Below are 17543 nucleotides of genomic sequence, written 5' to 3'. Positions count from 1 at the left end.
TGTAGCTGTAAGAGTAGAGTGAGAGTGTTTAAATAGACTTGGGATCAAATTATTCAAGCAGAAAAACAAGTGGAAGGGGTTTTCTTTTTTGCCTAAATGTCACCCTTGGATAGATGTGTCGACATCCCAGCGTTGTACAGAAAAGAGCCTTGTTCATGTGTTGCCTCAGCTGCAGCTTCACCCAACATTTGTGTTTATTTCACAGATCTACCAACATGAAAGCGGTTTTATGAACTCGCTGAGCGCTGGCACAGAAAGGCAGGGGGAGAAACAAGAGAGAGAGGGACACACTGAGGGAGGGGAGAGATAGAGATAGAGAGAGAGAGAGAGAGAGAGAGAGAGAGAGGGACACACTGAGGGAGAGAGAGGGAGAGAGAGAGAGAGAGAGAGAGAGAGAGAGAGAGAGAGAGAGAGACAGAGAGAGACAGAAATAGAGCAAAAAGAGAGGCCAATTGGTACTAGACATTAAAGGGGGGCTTGAACGAGAAGGCTTTTAAAACACAGTGGCAATCGGCAGAGTCCTCACAGAATTGAACCAGCCTGCAATGTTCGGGGGAAAAAAAAACTCGGTAATGCATCGACAGCCCAATTATTTCACTGCTGGAAGGCGAACAGTCCTTTCAAAGAAATACACTTGGCGAAAATATTTAGCACGCGATGCTCTGTGAAATTCAAATAATTCTACTCTCCATCGTCTTAAACTGTACTAACCATGAGGGGAAAAAGTCACAAGGACAAGAAGAGGCAAGAGCAAATGTCGCTTTTTGATTTGGAGCTGATTGATGCAAATGTATGCATTCGTTACATTCATGCAGTTTCTACAGTCCCTGAGGATCCAAATCTGACATGACAAGATCCAAGCATGCATTATCTTGTCATCTCTTCATGTCGTGACTCTGAGACGGCTTGAACGGGATTGTGGACCTCCACCAAAGTCACATCTATTTCCTTCTTCTGTTGAGAAGACGAGGCAAGCAAACCATGTAGAGACTGAATTGAAGCGTCTGATTCCTTCACAATAAAAGAGAAAAACAGCACAACGTACAAATAACAGAAGCTGTAAAAAAATGAGTAGCATTGAACACGTCAGGAGAACTTTATAGATCTTCTCGTCTGTAATGTTCTGCATTCTTGCATTACAGGTGAATCACTCGCCTCAGGAAATGATCAACGTGATCACAAGAGAGCATTAAACCGTCTTGTGCCGAAAAGCAAAAGGCTAAAGAACTTTTTTTTTTGTGGAGACGCCATTGACACTGCTCTGCATCGAGAACTGTAGGCGAGACTGTACCTGTTAGTTTTCTTTCCACAGAAGCACGTTAGCTAACATTAGCCTCAAGGCTGGAATGTTTTCGGTTGCGTTTAAACACAGTCAGCAGCTGTGTCTCCTTCTCTCTAATTGGCTATTATCTCTCTCAGGACGGTCCAACATTTAAATGTTTACATTTTCATTTAGTGTGACTTCTTCGACTGTCTTTGTGGTGCTGCAATACCCGGATTTCCCCTCTGGGGAACAAAAAAGGAATATCTTATCCTAATCATCTTGAATTCAAATGTTTAATATGTATTATTAGAACAGCCAGTCCCAGGATTGCTGGGTAGATCAAAGTTTGATATTTCTTGTTCTAAGAGTACTCTTGTAAAAATCAGACCATAGCAATACCTTTGCAAAACAAATACAAGTCCTAGACACCTCATGTTGGGTATTTCTTGTTCTGAATAACCAAAAAGAAAAAGCTTTCACACTGTCAAAATTGCCCAATGTTTGGTATCTAAACATTGCCAAATATATTTGTCCATTTTAAACGGGGAAAAGGAGTTTGTGACATCTAGCTTTTAACATTTGGCTCTGGATAAAACAAACCACTACGATAATGGACACTGTATAGTTTCAATACACACAGTCTTAAAATAGTATCAAGTTTTAAACATTTACAATATTAGATGGGATAAAAGCAGATATACCAGTATGTAGTAGTATGTAGTTTGACGTATGAAGATGAGTGGATATTTGGACTGGATGTAGTAGTAGTGTTTGATTCTTTTCTACTAGTTCTCTGCTGATCAAACTATCTTATAATGGCTTCTTGAACTAAAATTATTAGCCACCAATCAGCTCTTCATCTTTCCTCACCAAAGTGAATAATTGGTACCGTCTAGTCTTTTACCTCTCCCAGCTAGTCATTCCTCTTAACTCAACTAGCAGACAAAAAAGCAGACATCACAGAGGTGGGCCCAAGAGAAATGAAATGCAATGTCACGCTGTATGCTGCAACGAAAGCCAAAGCTGTACATCCATCTTCATCTGTTAAAGTGTCTGTGCACGTCTGACGTCTATAACATCAAAAATACAGCAGTACTCCAGAGGTCTCTCTTCCAGGATGTGTGAAATTACAAACTTGGACTGACCCAGGCTATTTGGCTTTTAATATTAGCTTCACGTCATATGAATTCTGCAGCCTGGGGTTATCAGATTTATGCAAATACAAACTCAAGTCAAACAAGAAGACTGCAGACAGGCAGACAGTTTGATGGGAAGGGTGGGGTTAGTCATATTGAATGTGCAATATGACTGTCAGGGAATTAGTTTGGTGTGTCAGGAGTGTGATGATGAAGAATTGTCACCAAAGGACTTAAATGAGGAACCATGGCAACGGTTATCAGAAAGTACAGATATATATATCTATATTTAGGTACTGGATGCTCCTGGGATGGGGCAGACACAAGCTGAAATGAAAGCTGTGGAATCACATCTGATCTGCCAGATAGTAGTTTGAAAACAAACATACAGTTATTGAGTGCAGCAGACAGACTGGAAAAGCGATGACATATTTTTGTCGGCCAACCCGGAATTATCTTTGCTATGGGCTCGAACGAGAATTTGCCCATGGGATTTTTGCATTGGATTTTGGATCATTGCAGAAAATAAGCTCTGTGGCAAACACATGTTTCTGACGTGTAGCTGTTTTTGTTCATCTGGACAGTCGTTACATATGAACATCACTTTTTTGAAATTTGAAGCATGTATGCGGCTGAGAGAAGTAAAAAGCTAACGTTATGCTACAAGCTAACTACACTGCGAACAGTTGATTTTGACGTCACAACGTGCTTCATCAATTTATTCTGCAGTTTTCACGAGCTAGCGAAACTGTAGCTTATTAAGTTGTTTATTAACCTAATATTCACCAGACGACTGAAAAACATGAGTAGAGGTTGTCAGGCTGATTAGTGAGACTTCTGAAATTTTAAGACTTAAATGGGTTTTGTTTTTTTTCAATTAAAAAGTTAAGTTAATAAAATAGGATTAAAAGATAAATTATATAAATCCTATGGTGAAAATCTAAACTTTTCTGAAGCTTTTCATCTGACAAAGGAAATCAGGAGGAGAGGTGAAATAGCTTAGCAAAGCTATTGTGCTGAAGTTCATTGAAGCAGTTCAGCTTGTTTTTAGGTTGCTTGTTTCTGCAATGTACTTAGCCAGAATGTACGAAAATAAAAGCAACCATATCCCTACTAGAGTTAGTGGTATTATTCTTAATACTCAATTACAGACTTGACTTTTGCATTAATAATTGAGCATCTGGTGAGAATGAAAAAGCTGGCCCACAGGATGCTCCTCTTACACACTACCTTTACCAAACCTCAGCGGTTAGTTGGTATACATAAAGCACCAATTTCCCTGACCAGATACATTAGAGAAAAGGCAACCTGCTCTCTGGTGACTATAGCTGACCACACCTCAACACAAAGCCTTTGAGAGCTGCATAATGCATGACAGCCGCCTGCCAAAGCCTGAATCGCCTTAGCCATTTCCATCATCTTCAAGGTAATTTTTTCTCTCTCCTCTGACTTTGACCAAAAACCTCATGAAACATTACATATCCCCCTTTGGACAGAGTCACGTTAGTGCCACATTTGTTCTTTCATCATCAAGAGACAAGTAATGGTTCAGCTTTATGGGGGAAAATAGCTTTTCCTCTCTGGGTTACTTAAGCCTTTGGACTACTGACATCACTACTGGAGCTGCAATGTCCACAAAGGCTAGCTAACTTGTCCAGTCCTAAAGGCGAGCCTTTTACTCTGGTCTGGGTTTGCATCCATTTAAAGTCCCACAAAAGCTGACATCAAGCTAGGGGAGGTCAGTGAAAGGCTGGCTAATCATTTCTCCACTCTGCTAAGGATTGGGCATAGTCTAAAGCCTGGAAATAGGCATGAGTTGGCAGACGGGTGATTCTGAATGCTAGCAATTGAGCAGTAAGGGAATGTATTAGCATGCTCCAGTCTGATATTTCCTCACTGTTTAAAAGATATACAGCACCTTAATCCTCCAAATGGGGAAATGGAACACTTCCTGATTTTCAGAAAGCATAATGTCCAACATTGGCTACTGTATTATCACACCATGACACATTTTTGTTTATTTATCCAGGAGAAGTCCCATTAAGGTTTAAAACCTCTTTTTCAAGGGAATCCTGCAGAAGACATGACTGATTATGTGTCAATGCTTCCAACCACTACAACAAGATTATCTAACTAAATACATTCTTCTTAAAAGCATATTTATTATAGGACATGCCAAAGCCCAGTAAAGACAAAACTGAACAAACCTCCTGTGTAGACTTCTTAAAACAAACATAATAGCCTGGCTCCCTCAGTACGACAAAGTCAGACATACGACACCCACATGACAAGGCTGTCTGTGAAAAATACATGAGATGCTGACGACCTCAAGAGAAAAGCTCCAGCAGCTCAGCCCGAAGTCATCTCACACAAAACAACCAAATGCCCCCTCTGTCAGTGTAATGGAGCACAGTGATAATGTTGCACTTGCATAGGGGTAAAAAAAAAAAAAAAAAGGTACACACGTGATGAGAAGACAAAAGCTTTATTAAAGTTCAGAAAGATAATCACAGTTTCAGGAGACACTTGTTGTCAGTGAATTTGACAAAGGGAAAACAGGTTTCTGCTGTGCTTCAATAATAATGATACATGTTTCAAAAGAGCTTATCAATGATCCCTTGCAGTGATCACACTTGCAGCCAGCTCGAGCGAAAGCTGATCATGGCTTAGATATCAAGTACACAATAGTGTAGTCAGCCTCTTACAATGCAAATGTGCAGCTGTAACAGATAAGGCTGATGAATCAGCAAGGGGAGTATTTGGCAACCCTAAGCTAAAAGGTTTGAGGCAGGATTGCAGAAGGGTTACCAGCTCAAATCCCTTATATATCTGCAGAAAAATCTGAGCTGAGTGAAAGAGGAATGCGCTCCACTTCTGCAGCTAGAACTACCAAAGTCCCTGAAGTAATGGAATTTACACCCTTTGACACAAATGTAATTTTATGTATGAGGAGGAAACAGCAGAGTGGGGTAAACAGCATGCACATTCATTAAGCCTCTTCTGTATATAAAGAGAGGCTAAAAGTAAAACATCTTAATGAAGCATTTCATGAAACACAACCTCCATTAACCCGTACAAGCATGTGATGCTTCCATGATGCATCACATCCAAGTCCAGCTTATTCTCTATACAGCTTGACAAAACAGCCTGCTCCCCGTCTCTCAATGCTGACAGGAGCTAGCAACAGCCAGGGCTCCATCCGGCCTCACTTAGTGGCATGACAAAGCATTCGTCAGCCAGCAGCGGCGGCAGCAGAGCACCCTGCTGGGAGTGTCCGCAAAAGGGATGACAGGTCCACATAAACATTAACAGTGGAAGTACAGGTCCTTCGAGATATATATATATATATATATATATATATATATATATATATATATATATATTCTGTGATTTGGCTCATGTTATGTGCAGAGCATTAAGTACATAAAATCAGAAACACGGTTTATTGCAGAGTTGGTTTACACTAAATGAAAAAAATAGGAAACACAGTAGACAATGGAGCTGCAGCTGTCGAGAAACAAGTTCAGATATATGTATATGTATGTATGTATGTATGTATGTATGTATGTATGTATGTATGTATTATGTGCAGTGAGTGAGTGGCTTGTTTTGGGTTTGGCCTTGGTGACCGCCACCTGACAAGGCATGTGTTGATTGACATGACCGCAGGAGAGGTGGTGGTGCACATTGACTACAACATATGTTCTGAAAAAGGAAAAAGTGCAGCGGCGGGTTTGAGACAGACAAAACCAAAAATCAAGAAAACGCATCAGAAACTTTTTTTGTTTTCCGAAACTCTATTTGTCCCCGTGGGGCAATTAGCGCAACAAGCGTTCGACCACAGGAGCAGCGAACTGCATACACCCTGACAGAGCAGGGGGAGCAATTCAGGGTTAAGTATCTTGCCCAAGGACACATCGGACATGTTGCTCGCAGGAGCTGGGGATCAAACCCTCGACCTTCCGGTTAAGAGATGATGACTCTACCCACTGAGCCACAGCCTCCCGCAACGCTACCTTATAATTATCACACTTTTGTCCCGCATCACTTCAAAGTTAATTGAAATTAAATCATTGTTCCAATATCAATACCACAATCAGAAATACCCCGATACAGCCTAAAATGCAGTATAAGGCATCAGCGAGTGATTTGCTGTTTCTTACAGTATGCATTTCACGTGCATACGGCAGTAAATTTACGATACGTTTAAAAATATGACACTGTTAACAGAGCACAACTTAGTGTGGGACCACGCACAGTCTGTCTATCAGAAATAATGGTAACTTCTCTACAATCAGTGATGTTTCCATTGTAATGTTTTTGAAGCAGTAAAAGTCAGGAACAGACAGTCTGTCGAAACAGGAAAAACAACAGCTGCTATCCAATTAAAGCCGTACCATTTAGATGGAAATTTTATTCAAAGCATAAACACATAAACACACAGATAACTTCCGAACACAGTTTTAAATCAGCGGATCATCTGTGGTGTGGCACATCTTCAAAAAGGACGTTAAAACAGAGGCAGAGCGACCATTAGATCCACCCAAGGGAGCTCTGCTTGCAATGCTGACGCATGCTGTCAATCTGCATGTCGCCCTGCAGCTGTCTTTGCAAAGCTGTTTGTAAGGAAGTGTAGAAATTAAAGAAGGCACACCTAGACAGCCGCAGAAACATGATATTTCAGAAATATGTTCCATCTGCTCATGAGAGAGAGAGAGAGAGAGGCAAAGAGTGGCTTTTGACATTGTGTTCAGCAGGTAGAGTCCGGTAATGATTGGCCGAGGGGGTTACACGGCTGCACACACGCCTTGGCAACTATTCCTGCTGACTAAAGCTGTTGGATCAACACTAATTTAATAAGTAGACACGCTGCCAGCAAGACTTTCACACACGGGATCAAAATCAAACATGAACTAATACAACATTAAAAGAAAGCACAAAATGTGCACTGCTACATGCACACAAAACAAAAAATCCTGGAGAGCTTCGCATGTCAACAATGAAGAGACAGCAGAGTCTGCACTGGCCTGGCTCCATCGGCGATGCACTGTACGTCACAAGACCAGCAGCAAGAAAACAGCTCGCTGGGAGGTGACAACGGGTTCAGACGTGGAGCCAGGAGAGAAATGGGAGAGCGAGAATGAGAGAGAGAGAGAGAGAGAGAGGGGACAAGGACGAGGCTGGGATCCAAAACACATCAGCTGTACAAACCTATCTCTCTCCAGCTTCACGTGTCGGAGTGTGTTTGTAGATGCTCACATTACAAGACTACAAGAAGGGAAGCCAGGGCTCGTTTTAATACTGCAGTAAGAAGTGTTTTGGTTATTCCTGCGCGTGGCCTTTTAAATTGAAAAGGCTGTAGAACAGAAGGACTAGAAGACAGGAAGAGAAGGGGAGAGGGCGAGAGAGAGAGAGGGGACATTTTGAAGGATTTGGAGTCATCCTTATCATGTCCTGTTCTTGCGGGTCACATTTTTGCAAGATGAAAACACAGACTCCGCCTTAATAAACACACACACACACACACACACACACACAGAAGTCATTTACGGATTCATTTTCCTTCACCTGAGCGAGGCACCGGACTCTGAGAGAGGCCGGTCAGCCTATTGCAAAACCATTTCCATTTCAAAGAGCCCGACCTTAACTGTCTGCCATGTATCCCATGGTTAGCTTTAACCCCTCTGCATGCGGCTAATATTCCATCTAGTGCCTGTTTTGCTTTTCCGTCAGATGCAAAAAGAAAAAAAAACAAAAAAACTAATTAGGCAAGAAAAGGAGCCTCAGGACCCAAGACGGACATCAAATGTGGCTTTATGTTCATGCAGAATGTAAATGTTTTATGTCTATTCAGAGTCCAACATCGACCTCATTATCCAGGCCGCAGACATTTATTTTAATGTCTCTCGTGTATAAGTTTATCATGCAAAAGGATATTAAAATAATCTGCAATAACATAATGTCCATTGGGATAATAATAATAATAACAACACAGTAGCTTTTCACAGCTAATTTTGGCAGGTCTAGGGAGGAATCTATGTGTAGGTGTCCACGACCATCCGAACGCAGATAAACACAGGGTAACTGCGACCACAGTGGAGAGAGCCTGAGAAAAAATCTGCCCCCTTGACATTTCATTGTCATGGCTGAAAAGGAGGGGTTGCACAGCGGTAATTATATTTGGAAGAGAAGAGGGAAACACTGTAAGAGGTTGTCTGGGCTACCTAATCCTGTGAGCGCTCATGTGTATGAAACATGCTTGTACGCTCGTTATGCATGTGTGCGAACCGACCGACTCCTTCGCACTCGTATACGCCTGTCTAATCAATAGTCTCACTCCAAATGGCTGATTCCAGGCACTCTTATTCCAGCCAGAAAGTCACAAAGCACTCGGCCTCCACAAGGCCTTGATTACTCAGCTGTCGGCTTTGTTATTGAAATGAATTCATCTCTATAACTCGGCGGCTGATGCATGATTTGGCACTTTTTCTGCTCTAGCGCTATGAATTGCACGTTCCGTCCTCTGATATATAAGGGGTTATGATGATTGTGCAGGACTATGCTGCACAAGCTGGAAATTAACGGCAAGGCAGTGTGATATTAATATGTGAACTGAGCTGTATCCTCCTCAGTTCATTCAGCTAGACTCTCCTTTCTGATCCAAGCTGCCTTCACATAGAGTCCTAGCGTGCTTAGCAGTGTGCTTTCATGGAGTGACAAAGAATAAGTGCTTTTTGCAAGACTTTTACAACCAGTTACTTCATTTAAAGTCAAGCCGAGTTTGGAATTCCCCTTTTAATGTGTAAAATCATTTTTTACAAATACATACACTGTTCATATTTGTAGGAAAGGGGTTTTGTTGCCAACCTTTACAACGTTAATTTCTGACACCTTCATATGTGTCCAGGTATTAAGAGCCCTTCGTAGCCCACAAGCTATACAAGGTGTTTTATGTCCCCTGTTATTATACAAGCCCCCCGAAGCATTGCTTATGTACATACAGGCACTGCACCAGATTCCAATTTTAGCTGGGCCTGTTCATAACCGAAATAAAAACTGTGTTATACTAGTTTCTACTTTTAGAGACCTTGCTTGAGATTTTCCTCTGAAAAATGTATGATACTGAGGCGGCGTTTTGTTTACATGCTGAATAATCAGAAATACATCAATGCATGTGAGCAAATTGCCCAAAGTAATGCACTGTTTATTTGTTGCTATGGATTGTGAAGCACAGCCATTTAAATTCTCTTTAAGAAAAAAAAGAAGCTCTTTTTATATGAGCTGGGTTTATTGTTTTTATAGATGTATATACAGTGGGTACAGAAAATATTCACACGCCTTTAAAAATTTCAGTCTTTGTTTCATTGCGGCTATTTGCTCAAATCAAATGTATTTATTTATTTTATTTCTCATCAATGTACACTCAGCACCCTGTACTGACAGAAAAAAACTGAAATGTAGACATTTTTTTAGAAATTTATTACAAAAGAAAAACTGAAATATCACATGGTAATAAGTATTCAGACCCTCATATTTAACTCGCATGTTGTCCATTTCTTCTGATTCTCCTTGAGATGGTTCTGCTCCTTCATTGGAGTCCAGCTGTGTTTAATTAAACTGATTGGACTTGATTAGGAAAGGCACACACCTGTCTATATGAGACCTTACAGCTCACAGTGCATGTCAGAGCAACTGGGAATCATGAGGTCGAAGGAACTGCCCAAGGAGCTCAGAGACAGAACTGTGGCGAAGCACAGATCTGGCAAATAATTTCTGCAGCACTCAAGGTTCTGTACCTAAGAGCACAGTGACCTCCATAATCCTTTAAAGGAAGAAGTTTGGGACAACCAGAACTCTTCCCAGACGTAGCCGTCCATGCAGCCAAATTGAGCAATTTTGGGAGAAGAGCACTGGTGAGAGAGGTGAAGATGAACCCACTCCGGCTGAGCTCCAGAGATGCAGTAGGGAGATGTTTTTTAGCAAATGGCTGCAATGAAACAAAGACTGGAAAATTTAAAGGGGTCTGAATACTTTCCGTACCCACTGTATTTATATTTATATATATATATATCATACTGGGAATAAACTCTCACAATTATCTCCTATTCTTTGTTTTGTCCGTTTTTGTTATAATCTCATTAGGAAATTATTTAAAGGGGAAATATCATGAAAATCCACTGTTACAGTGCACATTTATTTGGGTAACCTGAGTGTCTATCGACCTATTGATCCAGTCCTTTGTTTGGGGTCTGCTTCAGTCTTACCACACTGAGAAAAATGCTCAGTTTCAAATGTTCTCAGTTTGTGACATCACAAGTTGAATTCTGCTAGGCTCTTGAGTGATGTCTACTGGGAAAACTTGGGGGGGGGGGGGGTTCATTGCATTTAAAGAGACACACACCAAAACGGATCGTTCTGACAAAGCTGGTTTCTACAGGGTCACAAACCTCCTCTGGTGCTTGACTCATGTTATATTTGGACCAAAGCACAACACAGATGTTTAATTTAGTGCACATGGGATTGTTTGAAAAGATGAAAATGGGTATAATGTCCCCTTTAAGAGTTTTAAACCAGACTCAACTCTCTCATTAGAAGCAGTGTCAGTCACTATGGATGAGATTGAGGAGAAATTGATTCTTTAACATCATTAAAGTCATTAGCGAGTAAGTCAGTAATTCATTTAGGATGCCAGTTGCAGAAATGGGTCGGCCCAGGCCCATAATGCCAAAGCTGTGCACAAAACTTAAAAAGTTGCCTCTGCCAATTTTAAAACATTAGACTTAGTTTTTACAGAATCTGCCATGTGGAAAAAAATGGATTTCACTGAGGAATCTGAAGCTGACAAACAAAGCTATCAAGCTTTCATTATAAAAGTGAAGGCCTGCATATATTTCTTTATTGATGGATATAAATGTAACTGAGGGTTCGCCGAAGGCCAAACAAAGACTCAAAAGTGAGACATTTCCACCAATGCTGCCTATATAAATACATTCTAGACATCTTTACAATGGAAGTGAACCGTTCATGTTGTATATACACACCTATGTGATTTAAGTTTAACACAGTGGAGCAGACTCTGACAGACATTTATAGCTGATGGCTGCCTGCTCTCATGCTTATGTTCTCATCCCCACTAATGCCTTCAAGTTTCATAAACAGGATATACCTGATGTGCCCCTGCTCTGCAGCGTGGAAATCTAAATGAAGCTGCCTCATTTCAACTTCAGGCTTGATAAACGTCTGCCAGGAATATGAGGGATGCTGGTAAAAAAAAAAAAAAAAGGCTGTCAGATGCACAAATCAGGAAAGTTTTTGTGATTCAGTCAGAGTACAGACAGTCTTGAGGTGACAGCTGCCCCACCCCCACCCCCATTTTTCGGGGAGTGGGTCCTTAGGAAGTCATGGTAAAAACCTTAATGAACAAACAGGATCATTTATAGCCTGGTGCTTATCACGGGTGAGCATGTGGCGGCTGAGGTGCAGCTTATCATGAAGGAGCATGTGTTTGTCAACCTGAATCAGAGGAACATTTGGCCTGTTGGGTTTCTGATTGATGGAAAGGTGGGCCAGCTTCGAGTTTGGTTCAATAGAACAGCTTGTTCCCTACTGTTGATATCATCTACGTCTAAAGCTTTAATTAAATGCACTTCTGACTTCAGAAAATGGTTTTCCACAATGTTTACCACATGCCGAAATATGAGTGGATTCTCTCGTTGTGTTTATTGTGAACCAAAGCTTTAAATTAAAGTATATCCAGGTTATAAGGAACATAAAATGATGTGAATGAATTTATAGATGAGGGTTCGGAGTTAAATAGATTTTAAATTTGACAAAGCATGATTTTTATCATGATCTAATAAACAGGTGTGTAATATTTCCATACACTTGATGTTCTGATCTGTCATTTGTAAAAGAGAATCTATTTAGGAAACTGCTTAAAACAGGAATCTCTATTTCAGGGTTTTCTTTGTGATTCACACATACCTTCAAGGTATCTCTTCACATTAAAACAAACAAAACAACGCTATCCTTCTGCTATTTCAATTTTAAGTAGAACAAATATGTAGTCAAGAGCTTTCATCCCTATGACCACTTAAAAAAACTAGAGAAGTCACAATAACAAAACTAAACACAAACGTACTTCCATTCAAAAGCATTTAAACAAAACTAGACACTATGTTTTGGAAGAAAGGGAGAAAGTTAATTCAATTGGATGACACAGGACCAAAACATCAAATAATAGAAACAAGCTCTACCAATAGAGCCTGCCAAGAGTCAGTGAACCTTGTCCGCATAGCTGCTAGCACCAAAGTGATTGTAATTTCAATACTCATTATGACCGGCCCATGTTAAATATTCACATTTAATGAATGTCAAACTCCTCAGACCATCAGGAAAAGACACACCAGGCACTCACACCGTCAATATCTCAGAGAAAGCAAGCTGACAAGCCAAGACTGCCAAGTGGCAACAATAATGCTTCAGAAAAAAACAACAAACTTTCTGGTTTAACATATAAACACTGCACTAAACCTCTGCACCCCTATCAGCAAGCTTTCTTAACCAATGATGCTGGGCAAGTCAACAGCTTTTTCTCCAGTGTAAAGGAGCAGAAGAGAATGTGTTCCTGAAGAATAATAAATGTATTACTCTGAAAGTCTTCAGAATGTTCTCTTAAGACTCGGTGGCCAAAACCAGTGACAAAGCATGTAAGGCTACAAGTAATGCATGTTTCAATTATTGATTCATCTATAGAACAGTAACTGGTTTATAGTTTAATCAATACCTTGCTATTAAACTCATCATTAATGAGATCCCAAAATAACTTGCACAAATTACTCTTATCCCACCAACATCCCAAAACCCAAATACATTGAATTTACTGTTATCAATTCTAAAAAGCTTGAATTAAAACAATTATTCAATAATCCAGATTGTTGGTGGTTAACGTTGCCTTCGTGTGATGAACCAGCTCAGATATAACCAACATGATGAGCACGTCCATTAGGAGGGCTGACCAGATCTTGTGACATTAGAACCTGACGACATTTCTCATCAAGGTGAAAAGTGTATGGTGATTACAGTACATAAGACGCAGAGCAGCAGCAGTTATGAAGATTCCCCTGCCATGTTTAAGTCAGTTGTGTGGCGGCTAGTGGAGAATTGAATTGTAGCAATGAGCATATAGATGTGATACACTACTAATCGCGTTGAGTTACATTTTGAAGTGCTGTTAAAATGCATAGTTTAAATCATGGCTCGCCAAGACATGAACCAAAAACAAAACCAAGGACATGCTGAATATATGTGACAAAGCCACAAATCATCACGTGTGCTGTTAACAGAATACTATGTGCACATAACAATAAATGGACGAATGCAAGAAAAAAAATGCAGCTGCTAAGGGTTTCCAGGTTGTTGTGACCTCTATACAGCCGTGTTTCCACCGAGCGGTTCAACTCGGTTCATCTCGGTACAGCACACATTTTGTGGCGTTTCACAGCGTCTGTTCTTTCTTTTCCTCTTCTCCCTTTCCTCTCTCATAAAAAAAATAAATAAATACATAAATCAGCGACAGCGGTCATATTTCACCCAACATAAAGGGCACACGTTGGCTGTGGAAATGCAAACAGGCTCAAGTTTTACTGAACCAAACTGTCCTGATCCATACCAGACCGCTTGGAGAAAACGGGGCTGAGCTGACCCTCAGAAGGGAAAAGATAATGAGCAATGTGCTCAGCAGGACTCAACTCCTAATAGGTTCATTGAAACAAGTTCTCACTCTGGAGTGCTAGCTTGTACGGACTCCTAGATTGAGCTTGTTTTCATACACAGTATAGTCATCTTCTAGGTAGCAGCCATGCCCCAAAACTCTCCAGAGTCCGAAAGGACGGGTCGGTTTTGAAAACAATGATCATCCACCAAGCCAGCTTAGCAACAAGCCTGCAACACGTGATACCATGGAACCAAAGCCTCTATGTTTGTGTATGAGAGGAAGTGAGCACAGACACCCTGAGGGCCTTTGATATTTTAGTTACCTGTCAGTCTAACTCTCTATCTGTATCATGCTATCAGACAGCTCCTCTCAAAGAAGCCAAGTGTGGGATACAAAGATAATAGGACCCTGGCCTGCACCTCTTCAGGTTAGAAAGTGTGAGAAATCGAGATGGTATTCTTTTTGGGAAATTGCCTAGTGACATTTTGATCCAAGGGAAAGGTCAGTTACTGTCTGGTAAAGGTTGTCTCGCTGAGCCTTGTACCTTTTCCCTGTACATAAAAACCCTGCAGCAGTAAATACCAGTGGAGGATTCATCCAAAACCTAAGTCGGCTTCATCTATATATAAATATACACACGCAAGCTGACATCTGAGTGCCAAAAGCTTAATAAAAAGTCCTTCTTGTGTTATACAAGAAAAGTCACAATACGTAGTTTTGAACAATGTCAGTGAATGACAGAAGAACTTTTAGTGACAGCAAAGAGAAGACTCTGGCACAGGCACTCTCTCTGAGATGTCTCCGAGCCCCAAGAGCTGAAGGGGATTATGTAAGTCACTCAGTATACTGGGTCACCCAGTCGTTTTTTGATATGCACTACTACTGTAGAGCTGTTACGCTTGTTGCAGAGATTCTCACTTCGTAGGTTTGAGGTGTACGGCTGAGAGTCGGTATGACAGACAGTTTATTATAATTAATTCTACTACTTGGTGTCTGTAGCACAATGGACTGGACAACTACTGATTGTGTGACTGAATAGAATCAAATAGAACCAAAGATGTTAACTGGTGAATTGTATCTATACAAAACAGATAGATACAACCTGGAGAAAAAATATGAGGGTGCACCATAAATAGTAAATAATTAAACTACTGGTAAGATGCTGCTAACAGTCAGAAATGTCATACTATTTTACTTGTAAGTGGTTGGACAACCTACATTTTAATAAAACAAATAGGGTGAGTGACTAACTCCCTCACAATTGAGAGAGACAGTCACCTAACATCATCAATGCTCTGATTCCCAGGAAAAGAAACACTCCCTGAATAAATCACTGAGGCCGCAGCATGCATTACTATTTTCTTTTTGAATCTATTCTTGACAGAGCATCACTCTATCAATGAAAGCTAACCTCCTGAACCAAACACTGTTTTCCATGCTCTTACCACAAGTGGGGGATGGAATATATAATTTGTGTGGGTGGGTTTTCTTCTGAAAACAAAAGAGCAAGCTTTGACAAACACATCCGGTGTATTTAGCCTTTGGGCTCTTGCATACCCAACAACAACTTAATGAGTTAAACAAGAAAGCAACTGTCCAGGCAGGTAGGATGTGTAGCTGCAGCACACCATGGACTCATTGTGTTTTACTGGTAGTCTCAAGTTACTCCCTTTGCATGACAAAATCTCGATTGTTCCATTACAGAGAAAGGGAAAAAAACATAGGGTCACTTTAAAAAATAGCCCTTTTGAAGGAAAATTCGTATGAACTTGGAATGTTAACTTTAGAAATGGTTTAACTTCCTTAAAAAATGTCACGTGACAAGTAGTGACCCACAAGGTCGTATTTCGGCAAAAATGCACCTGCTCAGTAGCTTTCGTGAAGTTACCTCTCACGGTTAATGTAAAACCGGACGTGAGGTGACATCCACTTCACAATAAAAGCGCAGTCACTCCGACAACAGCTCGCATAGTTTCTCTATCATTGACTACAAGTGTGCAAGCAACGCAATTACGAAATGACTTATTCTTTTATCCCTTTCTATAGCATTAATGCTTTTTTCTGTGTTGTCAGTGTAGTTTAAATTATTATTATTTTTTATTCGACCGGAAATCATCTCTCATCATTTCGGAAAACTTGACGTTGCTCAAGCATAACAGGCGCTAAGTATATGTTACCTTTTGCTTTCGCTGTCCCAAACTCACCTGTATTTAACAACAGAATAATAAAAACGGGCAGAGCTCCGGGTATTCAGTGATTAGTCTGGTTAAACAAATATAAGATGTAACAAAGTAACAAATATGTCCTCCAACACTCCCTATACTGAACGGGCACGGCTACGTCTCTGGAGTACCAGGAAGAGACAAACAACTCACCTCTATGAGGTTAAACACATTTAAAAAAGAAGATCAGACAATAATTGTTGGCATAAGATGACTTTTTAAGATAGCAATATGGATACGATTGATATAAATAAGGGGGTGTCGCCCCAAGAACTTTGTTTTTTGTCCGGTGTTCGGCCTGTTGTCACATCACCACTAGTTTCGCAGCATCGGTTCGACACCCACCCCTCCTGCACCATTTCCGTGTTTTATCCGGAATCATTTCCATGGAGCTCGTGCCACGTCAATTAAATACGTAGGGTTTTTGCTGTATTATAACACAAGACAGTTGCACATCCAGCAATAGTGAAACAAGCTGAGTTGCTAAATGCTGCGACACTGTTGCAGAATAACCGGTTAATAAGTGAAAGGGTGCATGACGTGTCTAAATCAATGACTCCAAGACAGTTCAAATGTGATGCCAAAACAACACAACTTACCTAGTGCCACCTCACAGGCTTTTCGCAGTTGTGAATGGTGAGCCTTTTTCACCTCCTTGTCGGCCAGGATCTTTTCCAAAGCTCGTGTGAGGAACATGTTTTTCGTCTTTTTGCCCTCAAACATGTCGCACCGGAATTTGGGGCGAGGTGTGCCTGGTCCCAAGGGGGGGCTGCAGCTCCTCGACTGAAGAGGTATTCCTTTACAAATGTCAGCCGCAGAGCCCCGAACAGACAAACATAAATAAACACAGAAGGTGGGGTAAATCCCTCAGATTTCCACTAACGACCTGCCTCCTGCGCCATGTTGGAGAGAGGAAGCGACGTCACGTACGCTGAACAGAGCGGCCGCAGTGAGGCAGCAGGGAGAGAGAGGAGAGGTGTCATGAGTGTAGTCTTACTGCTAAGCTCTTTTACACACACACACAAGCATACATGTCCGCTCAGTCGGCCTATGCACAGAACTTAGCAAAAACATATTAAAGACTTGACTAAATATCTAAAAAAGTGCACATTGAAGTTTCACTATTAATATAATCTAAATGGGCCGGGGTGCTATAATATAAGCCTGCATTGAGTATACGTTTTTATTTGTGATAACATGTTATT

General features: G+C 40.8%; 1 protein-coding gene across 4 annotated transcripts in view; it reads right to left on the bottom strand.

Annotated features, from left to right (window-relative positions):
• Positions 1–17311, bottom strand: part of arfgef1 (ADP-ribosylation factor guanine nucleotide-exchange factor 1 (brefeldin A-inhibited)) — a 49338-nt gene extending 32027 nt beyond the window's left edge. For all 4 annotated transcript variants that reach the window (XM_079361211.1, XM_079361212.1, XM_079361213.1 and 1 more), the window contains exon 1: positions 16938–17311. In XM_079361211.1, coding sequence (XP_079217337.1) covers positions 16938–17061 — 124 coding nt within the window. In that variant the 5' untranslated portion in view covers positions 17062–17311. The remainder of the gene's footprint in view (positions 1–16937) is intronic.
• Between the last annotated feature and the right edge of the window lie 232 nt (positions 17312–17543).

The sequence above is a fragment of the Symphodus melops genome (genome assembly GCF_947650265.1).
Source record: "Symphodus melops genome assembly, chromosome: 14".
In the NCBI taxonomy this organism is placed as follows: Eukaryota; Metazoa; Chordata; class Actinopteri; order Labriformes; family Labridae; genus Symphodus; species Symphodus melops.
Note: the sequence above shows the minus strand (reverse complement) of the source record. Positions and strands in the feature narration are given on the sequence as shown.